Here is a 25,374-nt window from a genome sequence, read left to right as displayed (position 1 = left end):
ATTCCAAATCAGTGGATTATGACCTTGCAAAAATAATGTCAAAATACATTACAGCACCACTATTGTTTCATTGCATCACACGTTTGTATCAAGTTACATGGGAAAGCATGTATCAGAATTGTGCTGAAACACAAATCAGTTGAATGTGACATCAGAAAGATTATATGGGATACAGTGTGGGTTTATAGCATCAAAGGATTGATTTTGATTGCACAGTAGTACATTTATGATACCACAGTTCAAAATAATGGGAAAAAGTAGTTTCATGATATCAGAAATGTAGCTGTCATGTGTCATTTTTCTTATAAAGTTCTTTTACTTTGGCAAAAACGTAATGGTCTGTGAAGTCAACATTCATTACGGCATTGAAATGATGGTTTTTGAAATCAAAGTAATTTTGATGACATAATGGCAGATTTATGATATCAGAATGGTGGTTGATAAGATAAAATTCCTTATGACATCAAACTTTCATATGTCACTAATAATTTGGTTTATGCTATGAAAATTGATTATGATGGCAAAATGGTTAGTTGATCACCTCAAAATTAATTGTGACAATTCAATGTCTTTTTTATCACATACCAATTCTTTAAGATATCACCATATCTTTATATCACCATATCATCCACTGGTGATGAAAGCAAGATGTTTTATAAAATTACAGACTCTAGTTTCAGCATAAAGACTAATTCACCACCATAAAGTTTACTTTTGCCACCAGAATTCACTAGGACATGAAAATGGTAGCTTCATAACAGCAAAATGTATTCTGACAGCACAATAGTTGTTCCAAGACACAGGAATTGATTATATCACAATTGTAGATCTATGATATTAGAATGATGGCTTATACCAAATGAATTTATTATGATATCACAATATTTACAAAAACATAAAACTCATTTACAATATAAAAATTGATTGTAATGGTATACCTTTTTGAAACCATAATTGGAATGGCGTGCCAATATTTCGGGTAATATTAGCATGATTTATATTACCTTATCACCAACAATTTTTTAAATGTCTTTTTTTTATTAATTATTTTGCATTATGTGACAGTTTCATAGGCTCTGGGAATCTCCCCACCCCTCACCACGCCCCTCCCCCCTGGTGGATTCCTCCACCTTGATGCAGTATTACAGTTCAAATTCAATCAAGATTCTTTCCTTGCAAACATATACCAAGCATAGAGTCCAGCTACTTATTGTCCAGATGGGTTGAACAGTTTCTTGGGGAGACCATTTCTGATCTGAAGTTAGAGCTGGTAGAATATCATCACAGTCAATTAAGAGTCCCAATATAACATCAACAGCAATTTGCCCCAGCATTCCTTTATTCAGAACCAGCTCCCAGCATTCTGCATGCAGGGTCGCGGATGATGCCTGCTCCTTAAGCCCCAACTAGAGGAGTTACTGCTCGCTTTTAATCCACATCAAGTACAAAATTTAAACAAGATCCAGATAACTCTATCAATGACCCAGACAAGTACATTAGCACCTGGGAAAGGCTCTATGCCCTATATTATCTGATCAGGAGGAATTTTTACATTGTCTTAAATGAAACTATCTATCCAATTGAGAAAAATAAGATGGGATATGCAAATGGATATACGGGAAATGCTTACTGCCTTGAGCATTCTAACCAATGACAAATATCTCAATTTGGTGAAATAAAACTCCAACATTGGCCATAATGGGATCCTAAGGAATCTGTATCAGGACTGGGGCCACAGTTGCTTTCTTTATTGGATTATACAAGGCCTGGAGGGTGCTTGAGTAGAATACGTGCCTGGCTCTCCATGTGATATCAAGGAGACAGAGAGCTGATCCTGGGCTTCACACAAATATTAAAAACACCACAACTAAGTAAACACTGGCATGGGTTCCTGAATCTCTAACGGAGAAAGCCTTATCAAGACAAGATATTAAACCAATCTTGCCCACACATGCATAGGCTCTAAATACCTGTTTAGAGAGAGAGGGCTAGGAAAAAGATTAGAAAAGTGATTGCAGGGAGTTTGAAATGATGGAAGCCCTATTGGGTATCCTGGTAGAACACCTCAGTGAAATAATAAGCTGATATACTTTCTCTGTCATTGTGAGGAGCTCGTCATGTGTTAGTGCCCTGAGAAGCATGGGTTTTCACCTGGCCCATGCTCAGTATGTTGAGAAAATTGTCAGTCTCTTGGTTTGTATTGACTGAATATGACCCATGATGTTCCCTAGAGCACCAAATCATGATCCCACCTGCTCCTGTACAAGGAGAGGAGCCCCAGGCAATATTGATCTTGAGGGGCAGTAGGTGAACTTCCTGTTTGATGCTAGAGCTTGTTTCTCACCTCTCCCTTCTTTCCCTGGTAACAAGTAAATCCACAATGTAGAAATCCAATAACTTGCTGACAATTTACAAGAGATTTTCTGTCCACTGGATGTTGTTCTCAGAAAGACCACATCAGTAACTTCCATGTTGATGACCTTTTTCCGCTAATGGAGAGGTACTCCTTGCCTAAACCCAAGGATAACTGCTAATTCCCTAGAAAGTGGAGGAGTGTTTCACGTGCTTGGTATTAACAATGAGCTCCCACCTGGGCACTGACAGCATCATAGCAGGACAGGATAAGATGGCAACCTGAATCAAGTTTAAGTGTAAGACAGCTTTTGTTCTGAAAACAAAAATATTACCCCTTATGATAAGATGTACAAAAGTGAATCTTGGGTTCATCATAACACATCAAAGAAATGGAATGTTTATAGGATGTGCAAATACTGAGATCCTATTATGGATATCTGATATCCATGAAAATTCTTTTCAAAGAGCAAGTCTTCCACGGGGATGGAAAAGGAAAAGAGGTTTAGAATCTCAGTATAATCAGTATGTATGAGTCTCTTGAGCAAGCTATTCATCTTCAATGTAGGTAAATTTCTTCAGCTGAGAAGTTGACCTGTAGCATCAGTTACCAGACAGGATAACAACAAGGCCAAGATCAAGTGATGTTTGTGAAGACATCTTACAAAAACACATCCTGCACCTATTATATAATAGGTGCCATAAATATTATAACCATGGTCTAGAATAATACGGATGCTTCACAGAAATTTCTATGAAGAGGTAGAACCTCTAAGCATGGATTTGAATAATCGGAACAGGTGAGTCATAGGGCAGGACATGACTCAGTATCAGTCTAGAGGAAGCCAGAGGCGGAATGAAAGAGCAGAGTACGGAAAACACAGGGCATGGTGAGGAAGCAATGCTGTGTTGTTTTGACTGACTTTCAACAAGGTAGTCAGTGCGGGGTCTGGGATATGCCGACGCTTCAATCATTTACCAGGAACTATGGGCACGCTCAGCTAGGATGCTGATCATATACATGAAGGTTATTCTTGTAGAGTTAGCTCGCCCCCATGTGGCTCTGACAAGAAAATAACTTACAGCTTTGTGAAGAGTGAAGCTAACTGTAGAACATTAAAGAAAGAAGCAGAAGTCACAAACACTTGGAAAATCTATTATGGTCGGGCCCGGCAGCATGGCCTCGTCACTAAAGTCCTCGCCTTGAACAGGCTGGGATCCTATATGGGTGCTGGTTCTAATCCTGGCAGCTCCACTTCCCATCCAGTTCCCAGCTTGTGGCCTGAAACAGCAGTTGAGGACGGCCCAAAGCCTTGGGACCCTGCACCTGTGTGGGAGACCTGGAGGAGGTTCCTGCCTCCTGGCTTCAGATTGGCGCAGCACCAGCCATTGCACTCACTTGGGGAGTGAATCATCTGATGGAAGATCTTCCTCTCTGTCTCTGCTCCTCTCTGTATATCTGACTTTGTAATAAATATAAATAAATCTTTAAAAAAAGAAAATCTATTATGGTCATGATTTTACAGATTCAGTATGATCCCAATCAAAATAAGTATAATATTCTTCTAAGATCAAGAAAAAAATTAATGCTAGAATTTATCTGGAAAAACCAGAAACCTGAACAGCTAATGCAATCTTAAAGAGCAAAAGCCAAGCTGGACACACGACACCAGACTGCAAGACTGATTCCAGGGAAGTTTACAAAACAACCTGATATTGGCACAAAGATAGACAGGAAGCTCAATAGAAAGCAGAGGAAATCCAAGAAACTAACACACTTCCCATCAACTAATTTTGGTAAGTGAAGAGAAATCAATCCATGGAGAAAGGTTAGTTTTCAGCAAATGGTGCTGAAAACTAAGAAAATTGGTTTTGTGAATGTAGAACTATGAAACTAGTCTCCTACATTACATTTGCACCTATAAGATGTCATTGTAAGCTACAATTCTACCTCCTACAAGTTACTAATTAAATAAACTTTATGGATAAGTTATGATTATTTGTCACAATAAAAGTAAGGTTAACTCACTACTTTAATACAGTGGTATGTATTAGGAAAAATAAGAAGTATTAAAGACCTACTTATGGGCATTCATACACACTTTCTTACTTAATCTTCAAAATTAATTTGATACTTATAGTCTTCTACTACCAAATGATCAGAACTGAGTTCATTGGTTTAATGACAACAAAATTGCTTGATTAAAATATAACATGAGGGGGCCCGGTGGCGTGGCCTAGCAGCTAAGTCCTCGCCTTGAACGCCCTGGGATCCCATATGGGCGCTGGTTCTAATCCTGGCAGCTCCACTTCCCATCCAGCTCCCTGCTTGTGGCCTGGGAAAGCAGTCGAGGACGGCCCAATGCATTGGGACCCTGCATCCATGTGGGAGACCTGGAAGAGGTTCCTGGTTCCTGGCTTCGGGCCGGCGTGCACCGGCTGTTGCGGCTCACTTGGGGAGTGAATCATCGGACGGAAGATCTTCCTCTCTGTCTCTCCTCCTCTCTGTATATCTGACTTTGTAATAAACTGAATAAATCTTAAAATATATATATATATATATATATATATATATATATATATATATATATATATATAACATGAGGAGCCCAACACGATAGCCTAGTGGTTAAAGTCCACACCTTGCTTCTGGCAGGATCCCATATGGGTGCCAGTTTGTGTCCTGGATGTCCTGCTTTCTATCAAGCTTCCTGCTTGTGACTTAGGGAAGCAGCTAAGGATGATCAAAGTCTTAAAATTCTGCATTCACATTGAGACAAGAGGAAGCTTCTGGCTCCTGGCTTCAGATTAGCTTAGCGCTAGCTGTACTGGCCACTTGGAATCACAGTGAATTCACTCGGGGAGCAAATCAGCGGACAAATGATTTTTCTCTATCTCTTTCTCTCAGTAAACCTGACTTTTCAATAAAAATAAAATATTTTAATATATAAATGAATGAATAAAATATATCATGAGATGTTTGGAAATTTGGATCTATCTCCTTCCAAAGTTCAGACAGCCTACACACTCATCCCCAGGAGTGTATGTCATAGTGTGTTTTACCAACACTGTCCTATCAGAACTAATTCACATTGTCACTTCATCTGACACATGTATGTTGTGAATGAGGCTTTTCTATATTGAATATATATTTTTCTTCCTTTTGAAATCGCTGTTATTATTGTCATTGATACAGTTTTGTAGGTATACAGACTGCTTTCTCCCCTTCTTTCCCATTTCTCATTTTCCCCTCCCATTGTTTTCCCTCATGTAGTATAGTCCTTTATTAACAGCTACAAGTTAACATTCTGCTATTCGAATCTATCATGGCATTGTAGATATAGGCCAAGCTAGAAAATCTAGTATTGGGACAGTCACTGTGGTCCAATATTAATCTTCCAATTTCAAGGGCCTGCATCCCACATGGGTGTTGTTTCATCTCCCAGCTGGCCCATTTCAAATCCAGCTCTCTGCTTTGTGGTGTGCAAATGCAGTGGAGAATGGCCCAAGAGCCTGAGACCCTGCCCCCATGTGGGGAACCCAGAAGAAGCTCCTGACTCCTGGTTTCAGATTGGCTCAGCCTCAGCCATATGGGGAAGGAACCAGCAGATGGAAGATGGAAGATGATTTTAATCTGTCTCTGAATCTTTCTGTGAATCTGCCATTCAAGTAAAAATAAATAAATGCATTTTAGAAAAAAAATAAAATTCAACATTATGCTGTCAAGGTATATTTAGTTGATTCACTGAGAGTCCACCTGTCATTTAGGCTTGGAGATGCATACTGCAACACATCCTCACTTCAAACATGCTAGTCTCCATTGTACAGTTTATCTATGTGATTATATGTATCTACCCATTTGCCTATTTGTCCTCTTGCTTTGCATTATGCATGAAGGTTGCCTTTTGTCAGAGAGGATGTGATATTTGTGTTTTGGGAACCGGCTTACATCACTGGGCATAATGTTTCACTTAATTGCTACCCAGGTGCTGGTGCTATAACTTGTAGAAATGCTTGCACTTGCCTGCAGGACCTAGAGGACCTTGGCACTATTTCTCTGTTTGAAATTGGCTGCTGTCAGTTCGCAATGACTGAAAAACTGGCACTCACCTGGGAGATCTAGGGAAGGAATACACCGTACCCCAGAGCTCCAGGACTGTGACATTTGGTTTCATTCCTCAGAGCCCTTGGGGCAAACTGTGGTATTGAGGGAAGGACCTGCTTATATTTAGGCCACTAAGGTTAGCAATTAAAATTGTAGAGTTCTTAGTGTACCTTGAATTCACCATGTAGGGCTTGGACAATGTCCCTTTAACACTTCCCAGGGTTGAGTATTGTGTCATTGGAGCTAAACCACAGCATCATTCAGGAGGTGGTCCTATCCACATCACACGCTCTGAAGGCCACAGCTACTCATGCACAGGCCACGTGTCACTCTTGTTGCCTCACGAAAGGGTAAAAGGCCCTTGTGCCGAAAACATGAGAAACCTGGCAATTTTTGTAAAAGAAAAAAGTCTAATGTTCTTGACATTCAACACTCTGGGGACTAAGAAACACACCTTTGGAAACCTATGCCTGTTTGAGTAATATGACCATCTCCACCAACTGCAACAGACTAGACAAGTTGCTGACATTGTTTAGCACTAAAGAAATCATTTAGAAGTTACAATGCTATGCTCAAACATTACCAAAGCCAAAGCAACAATAAAAGTCATATTTAATAATCAGAAATCCTATTGCATAAGAAAAACGATTATGCCAGGTGTGCAATCGCAAGTGCAAGAGCTCAGTAAATATGAAAAGAACATAATAGCATGTCATTTCTAAGGAAACTCAGTATTTCTCTAAAAAACATACTTTTATCTGTAGGAAACCCATGTAATTTCTGTAAAAGAAGTCAAAAAGGGCCCAGCGCCATGGCCTAGTGGCTGAAGTCCTCCCCTTGCATGCGCTGGGATCCCATATGGGTGCCAGTTCTAATCCCGGCAGCTCCACTTCCCATCCAGCTCCCTGCTTGTGGCCTGGGAAACCAGTCAAGGATGGTCGAATGCTTTGGGACCCTGCACCCATGTGCAAGACCCAGAAGAGGATCCTGGCTCCTGGCTTCGGATCGGCACAGAACCAGCCGCTGAGGTCACTTGGGGAGTGAAACATCGGATGGAAGATCCTCCTCTCTGTCTCTCCTCCTCTCTGTATCTGACTTTGTAATAAAAATAAATAAATCTTAAAAAAAAGTCAAATAGTATTCCTACAGGAAATCAAATGCAACAAAATACAGATAGCAAGGGAGAAAGAAGTGAGGGAAACAACAGGTGACATGACTGATTAATACAATCAAGAAATTAAAAAATCAGTCAAATGAACACATTTTAGAGTGGGAAACTTCAATGTGATAAAAATTCAACTGGGGGATACTAGCACAGAAAAAGGTCAAGGGGAGGACTAAACAAATCTAATTTGGAGACCAGTGCAATGACATAGCTATTTAAGCCACTCTCTGCAGTGTCTGCATCCTACAAATGTGCCAACCTGAATCCCTGCTGCTATGCTTCCAATACAGCTCCTTGCTGATGTACCTCACAAAGCAGCAGAGAGTGGCCCAAGCATTTAGACCCTTATACCAATATGGGAGGCCTGGAAGAAGCCACTGGCACCTTGCTTCTGGCTGGTCCAGTCACAGCCATTGAGGCCATTTGGAGAGTAAAAGAATAGATGGAAGACGTCTCCCACCTCTTTGTAACCCTGTCTTTCAGATAAATAAATAAAAATGTAACACACACACACAACAGAATTTCTAATATGAAGAAAAGAATTTTGAAGCAACCAAGTCAGCCAAAAATAAAGACTAATAAATAGTGAAGAAAGACTCTATGACATGTAGAAAACCACTAAACAAATAATTATAAGGAAACATAAAAGAGAAGAAAGGACTGAAACAATAATTCAAAAACTTCTCAATTTTGAAACATATATAAGCAAACATATCTATCTATATATAAATGTTCAAAGAACCCAACCTCACTAAAGAGCAAAAACAATTCTCCAAGACTTGTTCTCGTTAAATTTTAAGCAATTAATGAAATGTAGAGAATCATAATAATTGTAAGGAAAATATGCCAAGCTACTATAAGGGAAAATAAATTAGATTTAAAAGATTTATCTTTTCTTCCAAATACTTTTTATTCTCTTGTGAAATTCATGGCTGGCTCATGGATCACACAGTGACATGATTTTACCCAAGAGGCTTTTGTGTTTTCGCCACCCATGCATTGGCTATTCACTGGTGTATTTTTTCAGCTACATGGTGCTGTGATTTTGTTTTTGTTATTGTTGCTCTAAGTCATACTGGCTGTTGACCTTACTGCAGTGGCTTCTCATTTAAGGGAATGTATACTGAAGCAGTAATAGAGACTACCATATTCAGATGTGGAGATACAACGTGGTATGCATTTCTACATCCAAACAAAGATGGACTCCAAATGAAACCATTTGGAAATGGGTAGACAATGGGAAGCTGGACTGTCTGACATTGTCTGTACCAGCAATGTTGGGCCACATGTAAATAACAGACTGATGGAATCATGACTCCTTATGAAGGACTATACTATTGTAACAACACTGGAAATATTAGTCTGGGGATAGGATTTTGGGAGGAGAAATCCCAGACTCTATGAAATTGTTGCATAAAATTGAGTATTTCAAAATAAAATAATAAAAAACTTATCAAGTTAAAACTTACAGGCCAGGAAACAATCTTGGAAGAAAAAAAAAAAAAAAAACAGAAAAAAATTCAACCAAGATGAAGATATCCTTTAGAATGAAGAAGAAACAAAATATTTCTTAGACAGAATTAGCCACCAGACCAGCATTATGAGAATTTTGGAGAGCCTACATGAGAAGCAAACCTCATAAGAAAATCTAACAGTATCAAATTCATTAATAAAATACTATAATCTGTAACATATCAAGAAAATGCTAGGAATTAGTTCTTATGTGTCAATGTTACCATTAAGGGCAAGGCTCATGACCTGACTTTTAAAATATAAACAAATACATTCTCCCCACAACAAACTCACATCAAGCTTAAAGACACGCAGAGAATGAATCATGAATATGAAGGACTGGAAAAGACATATCAAGCTAATGAAAACCACAAATGAATCACTGTACTGATGTCACATGAAGCAGATCTTAATCCAAACCTTATGCAAAAAAAGATAAAGAAGAGCATTGTATCTGATAAGAAGGATCAATTTAGCAAAACATGCTTACTATTTATGAATACATACAGTCTGACACTGGAACACCAGGGGCTGGCATTGTTCATGATGGGGAGAGCCACCACCAGGACTCAGACTCCGCACTCCTGTGTGGGTGACGGCCATTCTGAACAGGGCACTGAGTGCTCTACCAGCGACCCCAGAGGTTTTGATTTTTATTTTAGCAAATCAACTCTCAGAATTTTGTGCTTTAAGTTCATCTTTAGTCATTTTTTTTCACTGTGGAATTTTTTGTAGAAACTTGTGTTTCCTTCTGAGACTTTTTGCCAATTGTTGCGTTTTAAATAGAGAAGGAGAGAGGAAGGGATAGAGAGAGGAGGGGGCGGCAGAGGGAAAGACAGATGCTGATTCACTCTCCAAATGCCACAAGAGCCAGCACCGAGCCAGGGGAAAGCCAGAGATCATTAGAGCCATCTTGGGCTGCTTTTCCCAGGTGCCTTAGTAGGGACCTGGATTGGAAGTGGGGTATTCATGACAGGAACAAATGCCACTCACCACACCATAACTCCGGCCCCAAAAGTATGTTTACTCCTCTAAAAACTCAGTTTTATGATACTAAAAGCTATGTGGTTCTCTCTGGTTAAAATAACTTTCTGTTAAAATTTCTCTTTTCCTATTAATATGAAATGTAACCAGTTTGGCACAACCTCTCAGGCCTGGGGCTCAGCCTCCTCGGACACAGAGTGTCCGGCCTGTCTGTGTCCTGAGCCCTGGAGGACCCGTTTCTCCTGCCCTCTGGTACCCAGCCCAGCTCGCAGTCCTGTTACCTGCTCCAATCCCCAATGTGCCCTCCACTTGTCTTGATCCGGGGTAACTGCTGTTCTCTGCCCTCTTCCCCTGGTTGGTTGCTGTGCGAGGCTTCCCATCTGGGAGGGGATCCCCACTCTGTGATTTCATTCCACTTGCCATCGACACGCCAGGTGAGCTTTAAGAGACCTGCCCTTCTTAAACGGGGAGGCAGGACCTTCTTGGCAGACACTACCAGTGGTTCTCCCAGTCTGAGGATCCCAACGCCAGCCCTGCAGGTGAGCCGAGGTGTGGCCTCTGCCAGATTCTCCCACCTCAATTCACAATGAGCGTCGCCAGGCAACCTTGTGAGACGCATGCGCACTTCAGGCCTTGCTGGTTTCAATTGCGCATGCGCTGAGCGGCTTGCTCTGCAGGATTTTTTGGGTGCACTGGGGGTTCTGCTTTCTGAGCAATTGCCTGGTTTTCAAAAACCAAAGCATCTTGGCTGACTATGGGAGATAACCTGAGAAAGATTCGACCTGGAACTGGAGACTGAAGACCTTATCTAGAGAGAAATGCGTTAATTGTCAATCTCGTTTACCTCAGTTCCACATCCGTCTGGGTCAATGCAGTTTCCCTGAGAAGTTGGCAGCTGATAGGAACTTCTGTCTTGCTCTCACAGGTTGTGGCCATGGGTGTGATCAGCTCCAAATATGGAGGAGAATTCAACCATTGCTTTGCAAGACACTAGATAAAACATTTACTCACTATTTTCTGTCTGTCTAGAGATTATTTTTAATATGTTTTATTTGAAATCTTCCATCTGCTGGTTCACTTTTCAAAAGGCTGCAAGGGCTACAGCTGAGCCCATTCAAAGCTTGGAACCAGAAGCTTTTTCTGGAACTCCCACATGGGTGCAGAGGCCTGAGGACAGACCATCCTCCTCTGCTTCCCCCTGTACATCAGCATGGAGCTGGATCAGAAGTGGAGCAGCCAGGACTCCAGTTAGCATCACTGGCCTGAAACTGTTTCATCCACTACACCAACACTAGTGAATACACCCTATTTCTCACACTCTGGGATGGTCTTCACAGATTCTTTAAGAATCATGTACTAAACCATAGCATTCACAAAATTGTTTTCCAAAATTACGTCTCATTTTATTACTAAAACCCCTTTGAGTCAGTGACTGAATAAAATCCAAATACTGAGAACAGTGTTTGTTCAAAATCTTCTCAAATAGATCACAATCTTCATTCAACTATTTTACACACTTCTACTGCTTGATATTAACATGGATGAATTCTATTCCTTTTTATTTTTATTAATTTTCTATATTTTTATTTCATCTGGAGTCACAGAGGGGAAAGGACACTACGAAAGGCAAGTATTTGGCCTCTGTTTCACTCTCCCATTACCTGAAGGAACCAGCCCTGGGAGCCACCAAACCCCGGAGCCTGCAGCTGAATCTGTCTCCTGTTACTGGCAGGGACTCTGCATGCGCAGATAACGGGAACCAACAGTGGAATCAGAAGTCAAACCTAGGCGCTCTGACATGTGGGACAGACTTCTCCAGCAGCTTCACTGTCCCACCAAGGCATGACTATCCCATTTACACCATGTGTGAACTTATTAACTGATGTAAAAAGTAAGGAGAGAGGAAGATCTTCCTCTCTGTCTCTCCTCCTCTTTGTATATTGGACTTCCCAATAGCAGTAAATAAATAGTAAAAACATAAATACATATTGTAAAATATATAAATATCTTACAATGAAAGCTAATTTTACGTGAAAAACAAAGGAAGGAGAGAGACAGCAGGGGAGAAAGGGAGAACACATTATGTTGTATTTTATTTTATTAGCCAAAAAAATGACTTATCTTCAAGACCTAACTCATCTCCTTTGAGATTTGTGATGCTTTTTTCATTGTTACTCCAATATTATTTTTACTTCAATAGAAACATATAATTCAAATGTATGCTTCACCTATTTTCATCTTTAATAACAACTTTGAAAAGTATTTATTCTGCTTTTGCTGATTATGAATACTCTAGTGGGTAGAGAATGCATTGTCCCTAGCTTTGTGTCTTGTGATATTGAGACATTACTAATAGGGCCCAGCAAAATGGCCTAGTGGCTAAACTCCTCCCCTTGCATGCGCTGGGATCCCATATGGGCACTGTTTCTAATCCCGGCAGCTCCACTTCCCATCCAGCTCCCTGCTAGTGGCTTGGGAAAGCAGTTGAGTACGGCCCGATGCTTTGGGACCCTGTGCCCGTGTGGGGAGACCTTGAGGAAGTTCCTGGCTCCTGGCTCTGGATCAGCACAGCACCGGCCATTGCACTCACTTGGGGAGTGAATCATCAGATGGAAGATCTTCCTCTCTGTCTCTCCTCCTCTTTGCATATCTGACTTTGCAATCAAACGAAATCAATCTTTTTAAAAAAGAGACTAATACAATTCAATTGATGTTAATTGCTGCAGATGGTATATTAGTGCATTTATTTGACCAGGAAGATGCTCTGCTGACTCTGCCCTCAGACCAGAGATGGTCTTCCCAATAAGTAGATGGACTTGTCTGGACTATGGGATGTTGGACTCTATGCTTGGCAAATTCTTGCAGGGAGGGAATTTCAACTAAACTTGAACTATGGTTATGCAGCGGGGTGGAGGAACTCACCATGGGGGGAGGGTGGGGGGGGAAACCCAGATTCTATGTAATTACAACACAATGTAATTAATGAATAAATTTAATTTAAAAATGAATAAATAAATAAAAAGAGACTAATAATAAACATTCTGTTGTAACTTCAGAGCTAATTGTGAGGGGAATTAGGATTGAATAATCTTTAATGAATGAGTCATTATTTTGTGTCAGGCACTATGAAATATATGACTTTCTTAACTCATTGAAAAATCACTAATTCTCTGTGACGTATGTTGCCCTTATGCCCAGATTGCCCAAAAAACAATGAGGCTTAGAAAGGAATAAAAACATTAAAAATGAAAAAGGCTCAGAGTGACACAAACTGTCAGTGACAGAACTGATCATTTTCTAAGTTCTGTTTAATGCTGGAGTCCAAATTCTTTACCACTGATAATTTTTTCAAGTAGTTAGTGGAATTTGTATTTTATCCTTGCACACTTTGAATTTTTTCTCAAAACTGATCATCTACACACTCCTGATCCATTGTTTAAGTACATCATCACAAGAAAAGTGTCAAAATGAGACCAACAGCATTGGTGAATAGAAGTCTGTATGCGTCAATTATTTCTTCCAGTTTAAGTGTTCTCATTACAAAGACCATAGTGATTTAGAATAGAGCATAACATTTTAAATGTCATTTGTTGATGAAGAATTCATGGAAATGTTGTTTAGCTTTTGAATCTTTGTGCAAATTTAAATAAAATTTTTGCTGCATGCTTATCCATATAGGAGCTAGTAGCAGAAACTTAATGCAATGCTTTGCTTTATCTATAAGAGTAATAATCATATTATAGGACATTTGAAAAATAGAAAAGGTAAAGAGAACTGCTTGTAACCTCTTTATTACATTTACATAAGGTACATTTTAGTTCTTTCCCATAACTTTTCAAATGCAATGCTTTTGGCCATGTTTTAATGCCAGAGCATTACTTTGCATTTTCACATATTACATGATAACTAAAAATGATTATTTTCATGCCTAAATATTTCATCTGCTGTGAGACTGCACTGCAATACAATTTAGGAGAGAAAAGGGAGGAAACGTGAAAAATATCTCACTATTTATTGTAAAGTGTACATTACATTGTCCTGCTTTCCTTTAAAGAACAACGAATTTGACATTATTGATATTCTAAGTAATGTGTTTAATGTCATGCACATACTATGTGTTGAAGCTGCTAAAAGAATCAAACTCTGTGTGGCTTCAGGGACATGTGTTTCCTACAGTATGTTTGCATTGTGCCTGTCATCTCCAACTGCCTCAGTCACGCAAATTTCCATTTACACAAAACTCACTAGATGCTCATGAAGGAGTACCCATAGTAATACAGGAGGGGAAATCAGTAGGGGAAAGAGGAGGAAATGGGCAGGAGGGGAAATCCCAGAGCCGGTGGAACTGTATCATAAAATAATAAATAAACAAACAAATAAATAAATAGAGGCCCAGTAACTGACACCTTTAAGCAAATGGTAGGGGAATTACAGAGGCAATGATTATGCTGAAAATGTGCACCACAAATTGTTTAAATTCAACACTTCTTAGAAAAGTATATATACATACATATATATACTACATATATATATATATAATATTTCACATGCAGATTTACAGAGAGAAGCAACAGAGAAAGAAGGTCTTCAGTTTCCTAGTTTTTTCCTCAAATGGCCACAACAACCAGAGCTGAGCAGATCAAAAGCCGGGAGCCTTTTCTATGTCTCCTACCAGAATGTAGGGTCCCAAAGACTTGAACTATCCTGTTGTGCCTTTCCAGGTCATAAACAGAGAGCCAGATTGGAAGTGGACCTGCCAGGACACAAACCAGTGCCCAGAAGGAATATTGGTGCAAGAGGGTGCAGTATTAGCCTGTTGAGACATGGTGCATTACATAAAATGTACACTTTTAAACTGACATAATGTACACATTCAAATACAACTATCCAACAGAATAATGTCAAATATCACGACTAATAATAATGCTGGTTTTGAAATGTATCGGGTGATTATCTGATAAAATCTTATTCACAAATTTGAATGCATTTAAATTCTTGATGTTGACATTTACATAGTTGTCCTTTATTCCAACCAAAACTATGTAAATCACAGTGTTCCTAGACTTATTCTCTTTTTCTTACACTTTAATGTGCTCAAATTCAGTAACTATGCTTCCATAGATTTTAAATTTTACAATGACAGGAACGCTCATACTGCTCATGTCAGGAGCTGTGTTGGCATGTCAAAGGGTTTTAATATATGACGATGTATAAGTTAAGATATTTTAACTATACACATCTCTCAGATTAGTACAACAAATGTAATTGAATACTATGAGAACATTAAAATATGTGTCATTGCATGTCATGGGTAACTTCAAAAGGTTAAAAACATGCATTCAAAACAAATCCATTTAATCCACTAAATCACCTTTCAGAATTTTAAAGTATTAATTAATTTATTTTATCCGAGAGAGAGGCATAGAAAGATTTTCCCATTTATTAATTCATTTCCTAAATATCTGATACAACCATGACAATATCAGGCATAAAGTGAAAGCCAAGATTATAATCAGGGTCTCCCAGGGGTTGCAGGAATCTGGTCATTTGAGTCATTTCTGTTGCTGACCTGCTTACTAGGGAGTTATGCTCAACCGTGGAGCTGGAACTCCAGCCAGGCACTCTGCTATGGGATGCATGCATCCCAAGTGGCTTCTTTGCTGATTTGCACCAAATACCCATACTATTGTTCACTTTACATACAACATTAATAGCACCATTACAATGGATTCTAAGGGACTTTCAGTCAAACAATATTTTCCAAAAGACAAGTGGGCTAATATGATATATATGTAAGTGTACATATGCTGTATATATTCACATCTTTGTGAAGAGCAAATAGACAAAAGAATCTAAAAAGCTGCTCCTAAAGTTTATGGACAAAGAATGAAGACAAATTTATTTTGGTGCAAAATGAATAAAAATCCTTGCATAGGAGGGGTTTCCATAGAAATTGCAAAACATGAAAAAAATTGATCACTGCTGATTTATGACATCTAACTTGATTATGATGACTCAATAGCTGCTATAAACATCTAAACTACATATGAAATTATGTTAGTTTTTGAGATCAGAATCATTTGGTTTGCAAAATACCAATAAATGGTAACTTGTAACATCATGATGCTTTTTGTGAAAATATAATCATGGTTAATGATTTCCAGTTTTGATTTTGACATCATGATGACATCACAATGATAAAAGTGTGTTTTCAAATAATTATTTTTTTATTTAAAAGTGAGAGTTAGGGAGAGAGAGAAAGAAGGAGAGAGACAGAGAAACAGAGGATGAGAGTCTCCCATCTGCTGGCTCACTCCCCAAATGCAGCAATAGCCAGAGCTGAGCTCGTCCAAAGCCCAGAGTCTGTAACTTCCTCCAAGCCACTCATTAAGATTCAGGAAATAAATCACTTGGAGCATCTTCTATTGCTTTCCTAGACCAGAAGCCAGGGATAGAACAAATGCCCATGTGTAAGGCTGACACCACAGCTGGAAGATGAGACTGCAATGCCATTGAACCAGCCCCCTGTGGATTTTAAGCATTTGTTTTTTTAAAATTTTTATTTTATTAAATTTATCCATAAATTACATTGTGTTCTAATTTCATAGGAACTGGGGCAGGCATATGTTTTAAACTACTCTTATTTTTCATGCAGAGGCTGTTCAAGATTGTTACTTCCTTTCAGGATTTGTGAATGTTCCCACTTTTCTTCATTCTACTGATTCCCAATTTTATTCTGTTGTGCTTGGAAATGGTAGCTGGTATGATTTCTACCACCTTGAAGTTTCAGTGCTTGTTTCTGACCTAATGTAATCTGTTCCGATTAATGTTTTGTGCATGCTTTATGAGAATTTCTGTCGGTTACCAGATAAAAGCTTATGCAATATGTCTTTTAAGTTCATTTTGTGCAGTGTGTTAAAGTCCCTTGGGTTTTTTTGTATTATCCTGTCCAGATATTATTGCTAAGTTGGTACTGAGATATAATATTGCACTGTAATAGATTGTTTAGCTTCATAAACCCGTGTAGTTACTTTAAGCGTGTATCTCCACTCTTCCATCATTTTCTTCTTCTGATTTAAAGTACAAAAGCTCATCCCTGCATCAAGTACATGTAGTCATATACCAATATACACAATGCAGTCGAAAACACACTTTCATACACGCACGTATATGTACAGGGGTACCACAGTGCAAAGGAACAGATAAATGCTCCACAAAGAAATCTATGTGGAAGTATGTTATTCATTCACTCTTCATCTGGGTGCCTCAGTGATTTTGAGTTGCTCATTGCTTTGTCTACTCTGATCTAATCTCAAACTTTATAAAATTTACATATAGAATTGTTCATCTTGGGTTGACCTGTGATGCACTGTGACTATGAAATTGGTACACAAGCCACCCTTAACAAGGAGAAAACTCAGAACAAGGGGTGGAGGTGTCGGATATGTGGTTTCTATTCTACAATGGTCATCAGACTCACCTCAACTCTATGCAGTTTCAAACCAGTTTGAAAATGAGCAGAAGCAGGAAAAGTCCAGAATTTCTTCACAGGAGATAAAACCGAGAATTCCATGCATGCAGAATGATCAAAAAAGTCAGTAGAAAGTCAGTAAAGGGGTCTCTCCTAGCACTACTACGAACCACGAGCTGTGGCCAGAGGGTCTGGACATAACTCACCATGAGAACAGAACTCAAACAAGCCAGAGCCGCCACCCACACCAGTGGTGCACATCCACAGATTTATACTCTGTCACAGTGAAGTTGGCTTTGCAACAAGTTGGAACTTGGTCTTGAAACCTGAATTCAAGGCATTCAAATGCCAGTAAAAACCAAGAATACTATTGCTCATAAGACTGACTGGAGACATAGTGTTATCACTTAGTATTAACTATCCACTTTATAATACAGGATTACTTAACCTGTAAAGATACTGAAAAAATCATGACACATTCTTGCCGTGCATGGCACCCACTTCCCTCCAGTGACTCCCAGAGGGTTTCGGTCGCCTCGGCCAGCAATTCTCTTCTTGCAGCTATCAACTCTACTGGAACCTGTCCCTAGCTTTCAGCTCACTCACACCTGCCTTTCATGATCAGCCATCTTATCTGTGTCCACACCGCCCTTTCATCAGAGTCACCTGGAGGACCACTCTCAGTTGATTTTCATAGTACTTGGTTTTCTCAGCATCTGTTTCTGCTTTGCATACACCTGTGAGACTCTAAGAAGGCTGGATATTCAGTTCCTACCAGGTCTGAGTTTCTGTCAGGTTTTTGGTTTGTGCCTGTCAGGTTTGGGTCCCCACGAGGTTTCTGGATTGTAACACTATGGTAGCCACTTTTCTGTCTTGGTGTCTGTATTTCATTCACCATCTCAAACTACCTGGTTCAACAGCTCCAGTGCTGAGACAAGGATTTGTAATCAGAGCTCTATTCTAACAGTCCCCTAGGTTGTGATTTGAAAAATTAAGAAAATGTATTGTTTTATAGTCACACAGTTTGGCCTGAGTTCTTCCTGGATAAGAACTGGACTGATAATATAACTCAGATTGATGTCACTCTTTTGTAGCAAAAGCTGCTTAAGAAAAATTTCAAAATTCTTAGCGGGTATTACTGCCTATGTTGCTCGTCAGGAAGTGTTATAATGTTTGTTACGGTGAGCTAGATTTTACAGTAACAGAAAAACTGAAAAAACTTGGGGAAAGTAAATGAGTCAAGGGTTTCTAATTTTATGCATATATGTATGTAAGCATGTGTTTTTAAAGATTTATTTTTATTGAAAAGGCAGATATTCAGAGGAGGAGAGATAGAAAGGAAGATCTTCTGTCTGATGATTCACTCCCCAAGCGGTCACAACGGCTGGAGCTGAGCCAATCCAGAGCCAGGAGCCAGGAACTGCCTCCAGGTCTCCCACACATGTGTAGAGTTCCCAAGGCTTTGGGTCATCCTGGACAGCTTTCCCAGGCCACAAGCAAGGAGCTGGATGGGAAGCAGGGCTGCCGGGGTTAGACACATTGCCCATATGGGATCCCACTGCGTATAAGGTGAGGACTTTAGTCACTACGCTATCATCCCAAGTCCTAATGTTTCTAATTTTAAAAACAAATATGCCTAGCCTCTTAAATTCCATAAAAAAGACTATTTGTGTTTGATAAGTGATGTTTCCATAAATTGTTTGAATACTGTTAAATTTGGCCTGCTCTTTCATTTGGAAGGATTGTCTCAATTTATAAACCAAGAACATTAGAAGATGGAATATATTTACAAACGTGAAAATGTTTCCTTAGTGAAGCAACAAAAATTTTGTATTGCATGCATTTTTTTTCCTATAAGATAATGACTACTTTACCCTGGAATAGAAAGCATGATTAGCTTACAGAAGATTTGAGAGATTTGAGTTAGTTGATACCCAAATGAAAACTGCAAATGGTCTCTGAAAATACAATATGTCAGTTTGTTAGCAAACAACAGTTATGATAGATATATTAGAAAAAAGAAAAACAATAAAACTACAATGTTTCCTTTTGATGGTTTCTGCTTAATTGGTGACTGTTGATTTCCTAGTCAGCTTTAGTAAGCTGTATTTTTCTCCCTAAATTTAAATTTGTTAAATTGTTAAAAGTAATAAGATTAATCCTTCAAGTTCTGATTGGGAAGAGCTGAATTTAGAAAAGTAAAGAATGCTTTTGGATATATCATTACTTCAAAATATTTGAGTAATCACTCTGTAAGTGATGTAAGTGTAGAAATCTATTTTATAGATGTTTAAGTCACCAAAAATAAGTGGATAGATAATATTTTGTGACAATGAAGAATCTTACTTTGATCAGATAATTTTAAGGTCTCTTGCATATTTTCTAGGCTTAGTTCTGTATTGTAGATTTCCAGATGGGCCCCTGGGTTCTAAGAGTGAGAAGAACATAAGAGTCAGAAAGGTGTATCTTTCTTCTGTAAAGGAAATAATTAATTTGGCTCTTTGAATATTGCAAAATGCTACCAAAACATGAATGTGTGCTAAATTTTAGGTAATCTTAATATGGAAATGTTATTGATACAAATGTTCATTAAACACAAAACATTTTAATATTCTTGATGTGCTACTATCATTCATAATTATTTTCTTGTTAAAAAGGAGGCTCCAAGACCTAAAAGGGACAAAAGTGTTTTAAAAAGTGCATCAGTCAATTTTTAAGTGTGTGGAATGAATACAAACAGTTTTCCTTGCCAATAAATGAATTTAAGCTATTTAGCACTTTGTTGTCTGGAGTTTATATTTTCTATAACTTTTGAAGTCAGATTTATGGAAATGTGTTTCTGACTGCTTTAAGGTTGCTGGATTAGATAAGAAATTCCAGAATTCTGGGAAAAAATGAAACTATGACATCCTTAGAACTGCTAATTGAGATAAAGATAAGTTATATGGGTTTGAATACATTAATAAAATTTGTGGATTTTAATTTTGTTCAAAATATCGTTGGCTCTACATATGAAAATACTACAGATTCTGTATTCAAGTGTTTCCTGCATTGAGTAAAACTTTTCCATATGCTTTTTTTTAGTAGTTTCTAATTTTTTTCTGTGTGTGTGTGTGTGTGTGTGCGTGCGCACATAGATAAAAGTATTCACCTTACCCACATCTGGTTCCCCTGAAACACAAAACCAAACACACACACACACACACACACACACACAAACTTTCCTGGAAATTTTTGTATTTTCTTTGGTAATCTCGTTGTTCACATGAGTTGAGCTAGAACCTCAGGATAAATTTAGCAGCATTGGAATATTTGAAATTATACACAAAATGGCTGCTTAAAGGGTTCTTCCTTGCAATAAGTGAATAAACATGTCACTTCTCATTAAGCTCTAAATCTCAGAAGATTAGCTACAGCTTTCAGCATTATTGGAATTGCTTGGTCCTTGTGAAAATTTCCTTTGAAGGAATGAAATCTTGCTTTCCCTTAATTTTGTCTGTTAGGAAAGGCATGGCTTTCATGGCTCCTTGTCTTTTCATAGGAACAGCAAATATGCAGTGGGACCTCTACTAGAATACAGATTCCTTCTTCTTGAATTATATTGCAGCTCAAAACAAATGGAGTCTGGAGGTCTCTTGGGATGAATGTAAAGGGCCTGTCTCCCAAAAACTAATCTTTGGTGAATTTTGCTTTGCTACTGACATTACCCACATGGAAATTTTGTGAGACCAATTGGAAATTTCCTGCAATTCAAAAATCTATGTGTGCTTAAATTTACATTTTAAGTTTGGAAGTTTGTAACTCTGACATTAACTGTTGAGCAACAAACTACAGTGTACCTTCTTTAGACAGTAAATCTACCCATTGTTTTAGCATTGCTAACCTTGAGAGTATTCTGGGTCTAATTATTGCATGATTAGTCAATTGCCCAAGCCATATCTACATGAATAATCCATTGGAATATGTCTGTTATTAGACTGCAAGCCTGTTCACTATTTTTAAGATGCAGACTTCACTTATTATGCTTTTTGTTAGTTTAATGCATATCTAATTCTGTTTGAGTTCTGTGTCTATTGCCTGACAGAATTATACAGAACTACAATTCATAGGAAGGTAACAAAGGTCTAATACCTTCATGTTCAACCATGCATGCAGAATAAACGATAATGAAAAGCAGTTGAGGTTAGCATGGGATCATTCCTTATCAAATCTCTCTGTTGTTTAATGTGGCTTCAAGCTGTATTTGACACTAATTTCTTGTCAGATAATTTCCTCTTAATGTGATCACCAACCAAGTGAAATTCAACATGGCACCAAGGGAAATGATTTTGGAAATGAATTCCCATTGCTTGAACAGCATGAAAATTAAGATGAAATCACTGGTGTCAATGTTAAACCAACTTGATTTTAAAAAAAAAGCAAAGAGATTTTAAAAGGAGGGTTCTTACTTATAATGATTGCTGGTAACTGTCACAAAAGACCTACAGAACTGTACCCTCTAGAGAGGGTCCTCATTTCAAAACCTCGATGCTAACTAGATATAATACTTGTTATTTTCAATCCTAATGCTAGGATCTTTGCATAGCACTCAATGTGAAGTACTGAAGAAACCCTAAGATCTCTTACTTGAGTAGTAGAGATTAATGTTAAGCATTTTGACTCAGAATCTAATCAACTGTACACATTGTCACCTAAGAATGACTGATGCATCCGAGAACAGCTGTTCTCAGGAGAAGGAATCTCATTTTTACACAGTCTACATGAGGGGACACAAATCACTTTTGAAGTAAAAGGTAGATAACTGGTTCACTTCTGCCTATTTGGGAAACACTGATCCAGCCAGTTTGGCCCCAGACCTCTCTGGGGAAGCTGTATTGACTGTTATGTCAGACCATACTAAGGACCACTGCTGCCCTGACGGAGCAGCCAAGGAGCATCAATGCAGTCTTACAAAGTACTGGTTATAGCCTTCTCTGATTCAGTCCTGTCTGGCAGATTGAATTTCAGTAAAGAGTACCAAAAGTGGGTAAAATTATAGCAGAATACTCAGGACCCAACAGTTCTCTGCAGGTCTTGCAGCAGATCTATCCCGAACTCCAGCTCTCCCAGCTTGCAGTGGACACTGACAGAGCCACAAACTTAGTACAACTCTAGGTGTACCAGCTTAGAGACACCAAGTGGATTAAGCGTTATAACCTGAAAAACCTAGACTCTCACTGGAAAGGATCTTACCCTATGATCCCGAGCATTCCTGGGGCTGTGAAGGTGGTAGGAATCAACTCCTGAATTCACCACTCACTTCTAAAGAAGGCAACATGAGAACTGGAAGAAAAGTGGGCTTCTACCCACTTCAAAGTGGGTTCAACACACTAGAGATCTTTTAAAGATGAGACTGCCTTTCTCTGTCATAATGCTTTTACCCTCATTGAATGAAAGCTCCAGGATGTAGATGTTAAGGAATTAAACTACCAAGACTCAGGCAGTGTTCCAGGTTGATTTATGATATGCTCATGTACTGCAGAAGCACATACACTAAAATTGGAATGATTTATGATCTGTCAAATCATACTAGTTGAGATCAACATGGGTTATGCAATAACATGGGAAATAAACTGTGTACCTGGGAGAGACCAGGGGACATGGTTTGTGTTTCAATAAAAGCCAATAAGTGGGCTCGGTGGCGTGGCCTGGTGGCTAAGGTTCTCACCTTGATCCCATGTGGCCGCTGGTTCTAATCCCGGCAGCTCCACTTTCTCTCTGTCTCTCCTCCTCTCAGTATGTCTGACTTTGTAATAAAAATAAAATAAATCTGAAAAAAAAAAAAGCCAGTAAGTTCTCCCTAGTCCACTGCCCCTTGTAATAATTGGTCCCCTTGTAAAACTTTCAGACTCCTTGTAGAATATTGCTCTTCATGCTTGAGTCCTAGCCTTCCTTACTATGTAAACATCAGAGTATACAGATTCTATGTAAAAAATACTATGGAAAAATAATACGTAAAAATCAGAGTAAAACATGCTGTCAATCAGATAAGGTGTGCCTAGATATAAGATCAAATCAAGGATTTGATTCACGTTTTAAGCACCAGTGGGGAATTTGATGGGGTGCATCTGGGTGATAAGATGCCAGAGCAGTGGACAAACAGGCTTGCTAAGTTAATTGAATGTTTTGACTTTGTAGAAACTTTGGTCTCCTACAATTCCAAGCACCCTGCCCTTCCTGCCTCCCGTGTAGCGTTTAATTAACTGCATAGAAATGTTGGGCTTCAGTTACTTCCTGCCTCTTCCCAGGTCACACTAAAGTCAATTGAGTGTTTTGTACCGTGCACAGAAACATTGTGCTATGTTGCAGCTTATGTAATTGTATATGTATTTCATGTGAGTGTAACCTTAAGAAACCCTGACTGCAGCCGCATGGTACAGTAGTTCCTCGAAAGTACCTGGAGATGCTATCACCACACTTGGCCAATAAAGACTCATCTTAATATCCACTTGTGTCCAATGTGATCTGTCTTGCTCTCTGCAACACTCACTCTCCTGCTCAGCAACACAGAAAGGGTGTTAGAGGGCATTGTGGAAGCCTTGACTCAGAAAGCCTAGTGGTTTTGGCACTGTGGCTGAAAAATTTTGTTCACCTCACATATTAAACTCATTTTGTCATCCCAACAACGCTTCCCTGTAGAGAACATTCAGCCCGGCTTCTCATGATGGATATCTACCACTGTCCAGGAACTTATCATTTGTAATGACTCTGGATTTTATTTTCTTCCTCGAGCAGCTATGCTTTAATTTAGTCAGCATTAAGTTCAGAAAGAACAAAAAGGACTGTGACAGTAAAAAAGATACTATTTATTCATCCATTTTTTTTATTATTAATCTCCTATTCTCTCATTAGTAGGCTGAAGAAAGAAGGACTAAAACAATTTTAAGCCCATTATTTTCCCAAGACAGTTTGCATTTCAAAATGTAATTTCTAAGTTAGGGTAGTTTCCTGAACTGAAATAAACTATTTGATACTGGATTACATCTATTTACATAAATATACTGCAGGTGAACAGAAACATTTTTAGAAATATGGAGCAAATATTTCAGTGTATTTGCAAAATTATACTTGACCACCACTAAATGTAAGATGTATTGGGAAATGTTATCTGTACTGGCTTGCATTTCTTCTCACAAGGCAATCTAATCAAGATACTGGCTGTCTGAATGAAAAAGTGCTTAATTCATGACCCTTCTACTCATAAGTTCTGTGAATTTTAAAATGTGAGAAAGACAGATGTAAATAATTTAATTCTTCTTATGATCCTGAAACACAAAAAATATACTTTCAAAATATCTTAAATGTGTGTGTATATATATTCACACATATATATAATCACACACATATAAAAAATATACATATATACATATACATTTAAGTGAAAAAGCTTCCGAATATAAAGGCTCTGTTGGATCACAAAAATAAAATACACCACCAAAACCATCATTCCACCAACACCAATTCAATATCAGAAGTCAGGAGCTTCCTTTAGGTCTCCACATGGATACAGGAGCTTGGGGACTTGAGCCATCCTCTGGTACTTTCTCTAGACATGAAAGAATTGGAAACGGAGTAGTCAGGAAGACAAACAGTTCCCATACTAGATGCTAGTACTTCAAGTAGAGGATTTGAAGGATTTGCCTCTTGAGCAATGGCACTGAATCCATACATTTTTGATGACACAGTTCCATAGGCTCAGGGATGTCCTTCTTCCATGCTCCCTATTGCCCGTCTTCCCCATTGTTT

The 25,374-nt window shown here is 38.6% G+C and overlaps 1 protein-coding gene and 1 pseudogene across 1 annotated transcript in view; one reads left to right on the top strand and one right to left on the bottom strand.

Annotated features, from left to right (window-relative positions):
- Positions 1–12,001, top strand: part of LOC118760013 (vomeronasal type-1 receptor 48-like) — a 53,643-nt gene extending 41,642 nt beyond the window's left edge. Inside the window, exon 5 of the mRNA XM_036496857.2 lies at positions 11,786–12,001. Coding sequence (XP_036352750.2) covers positions 11,786–12,001 — 216 coding nt within the window. The remainder of the gene's footprint in view (positions 1–11,785) is intronic.
- Positions 12,002–24,475: 12,474 nt separating this feature from the next.
- LOC131481497 (small nucleolar RNA SNORA36 family) lies at positions 24,476–24,601 on the bottom strand (annotated as a pseudogene).
- Positions 24,602–25,374: the final 773 nt, after the last annotated feature.

Source organism: Ochotona princeps, chromosome 11 (genome assembly GCF_030435755.1).
Source record: "Ochotona princeps isolate mOchPri1 chromosome 11, mOchPri1.hap1, whole genome shotgun sequence".
Lineage (NCBI taxonomy): Eukaryota > Metazoa > Chordata > Mammalia > Lagomorpha > Ochotonidae > Ochotona > Ochotona princeps.
The sequence above is the reverse complement of the archived record's forward strand: the minus strand, read 5'-3'. Positions and strand labels throughout refer to the sequence as shown.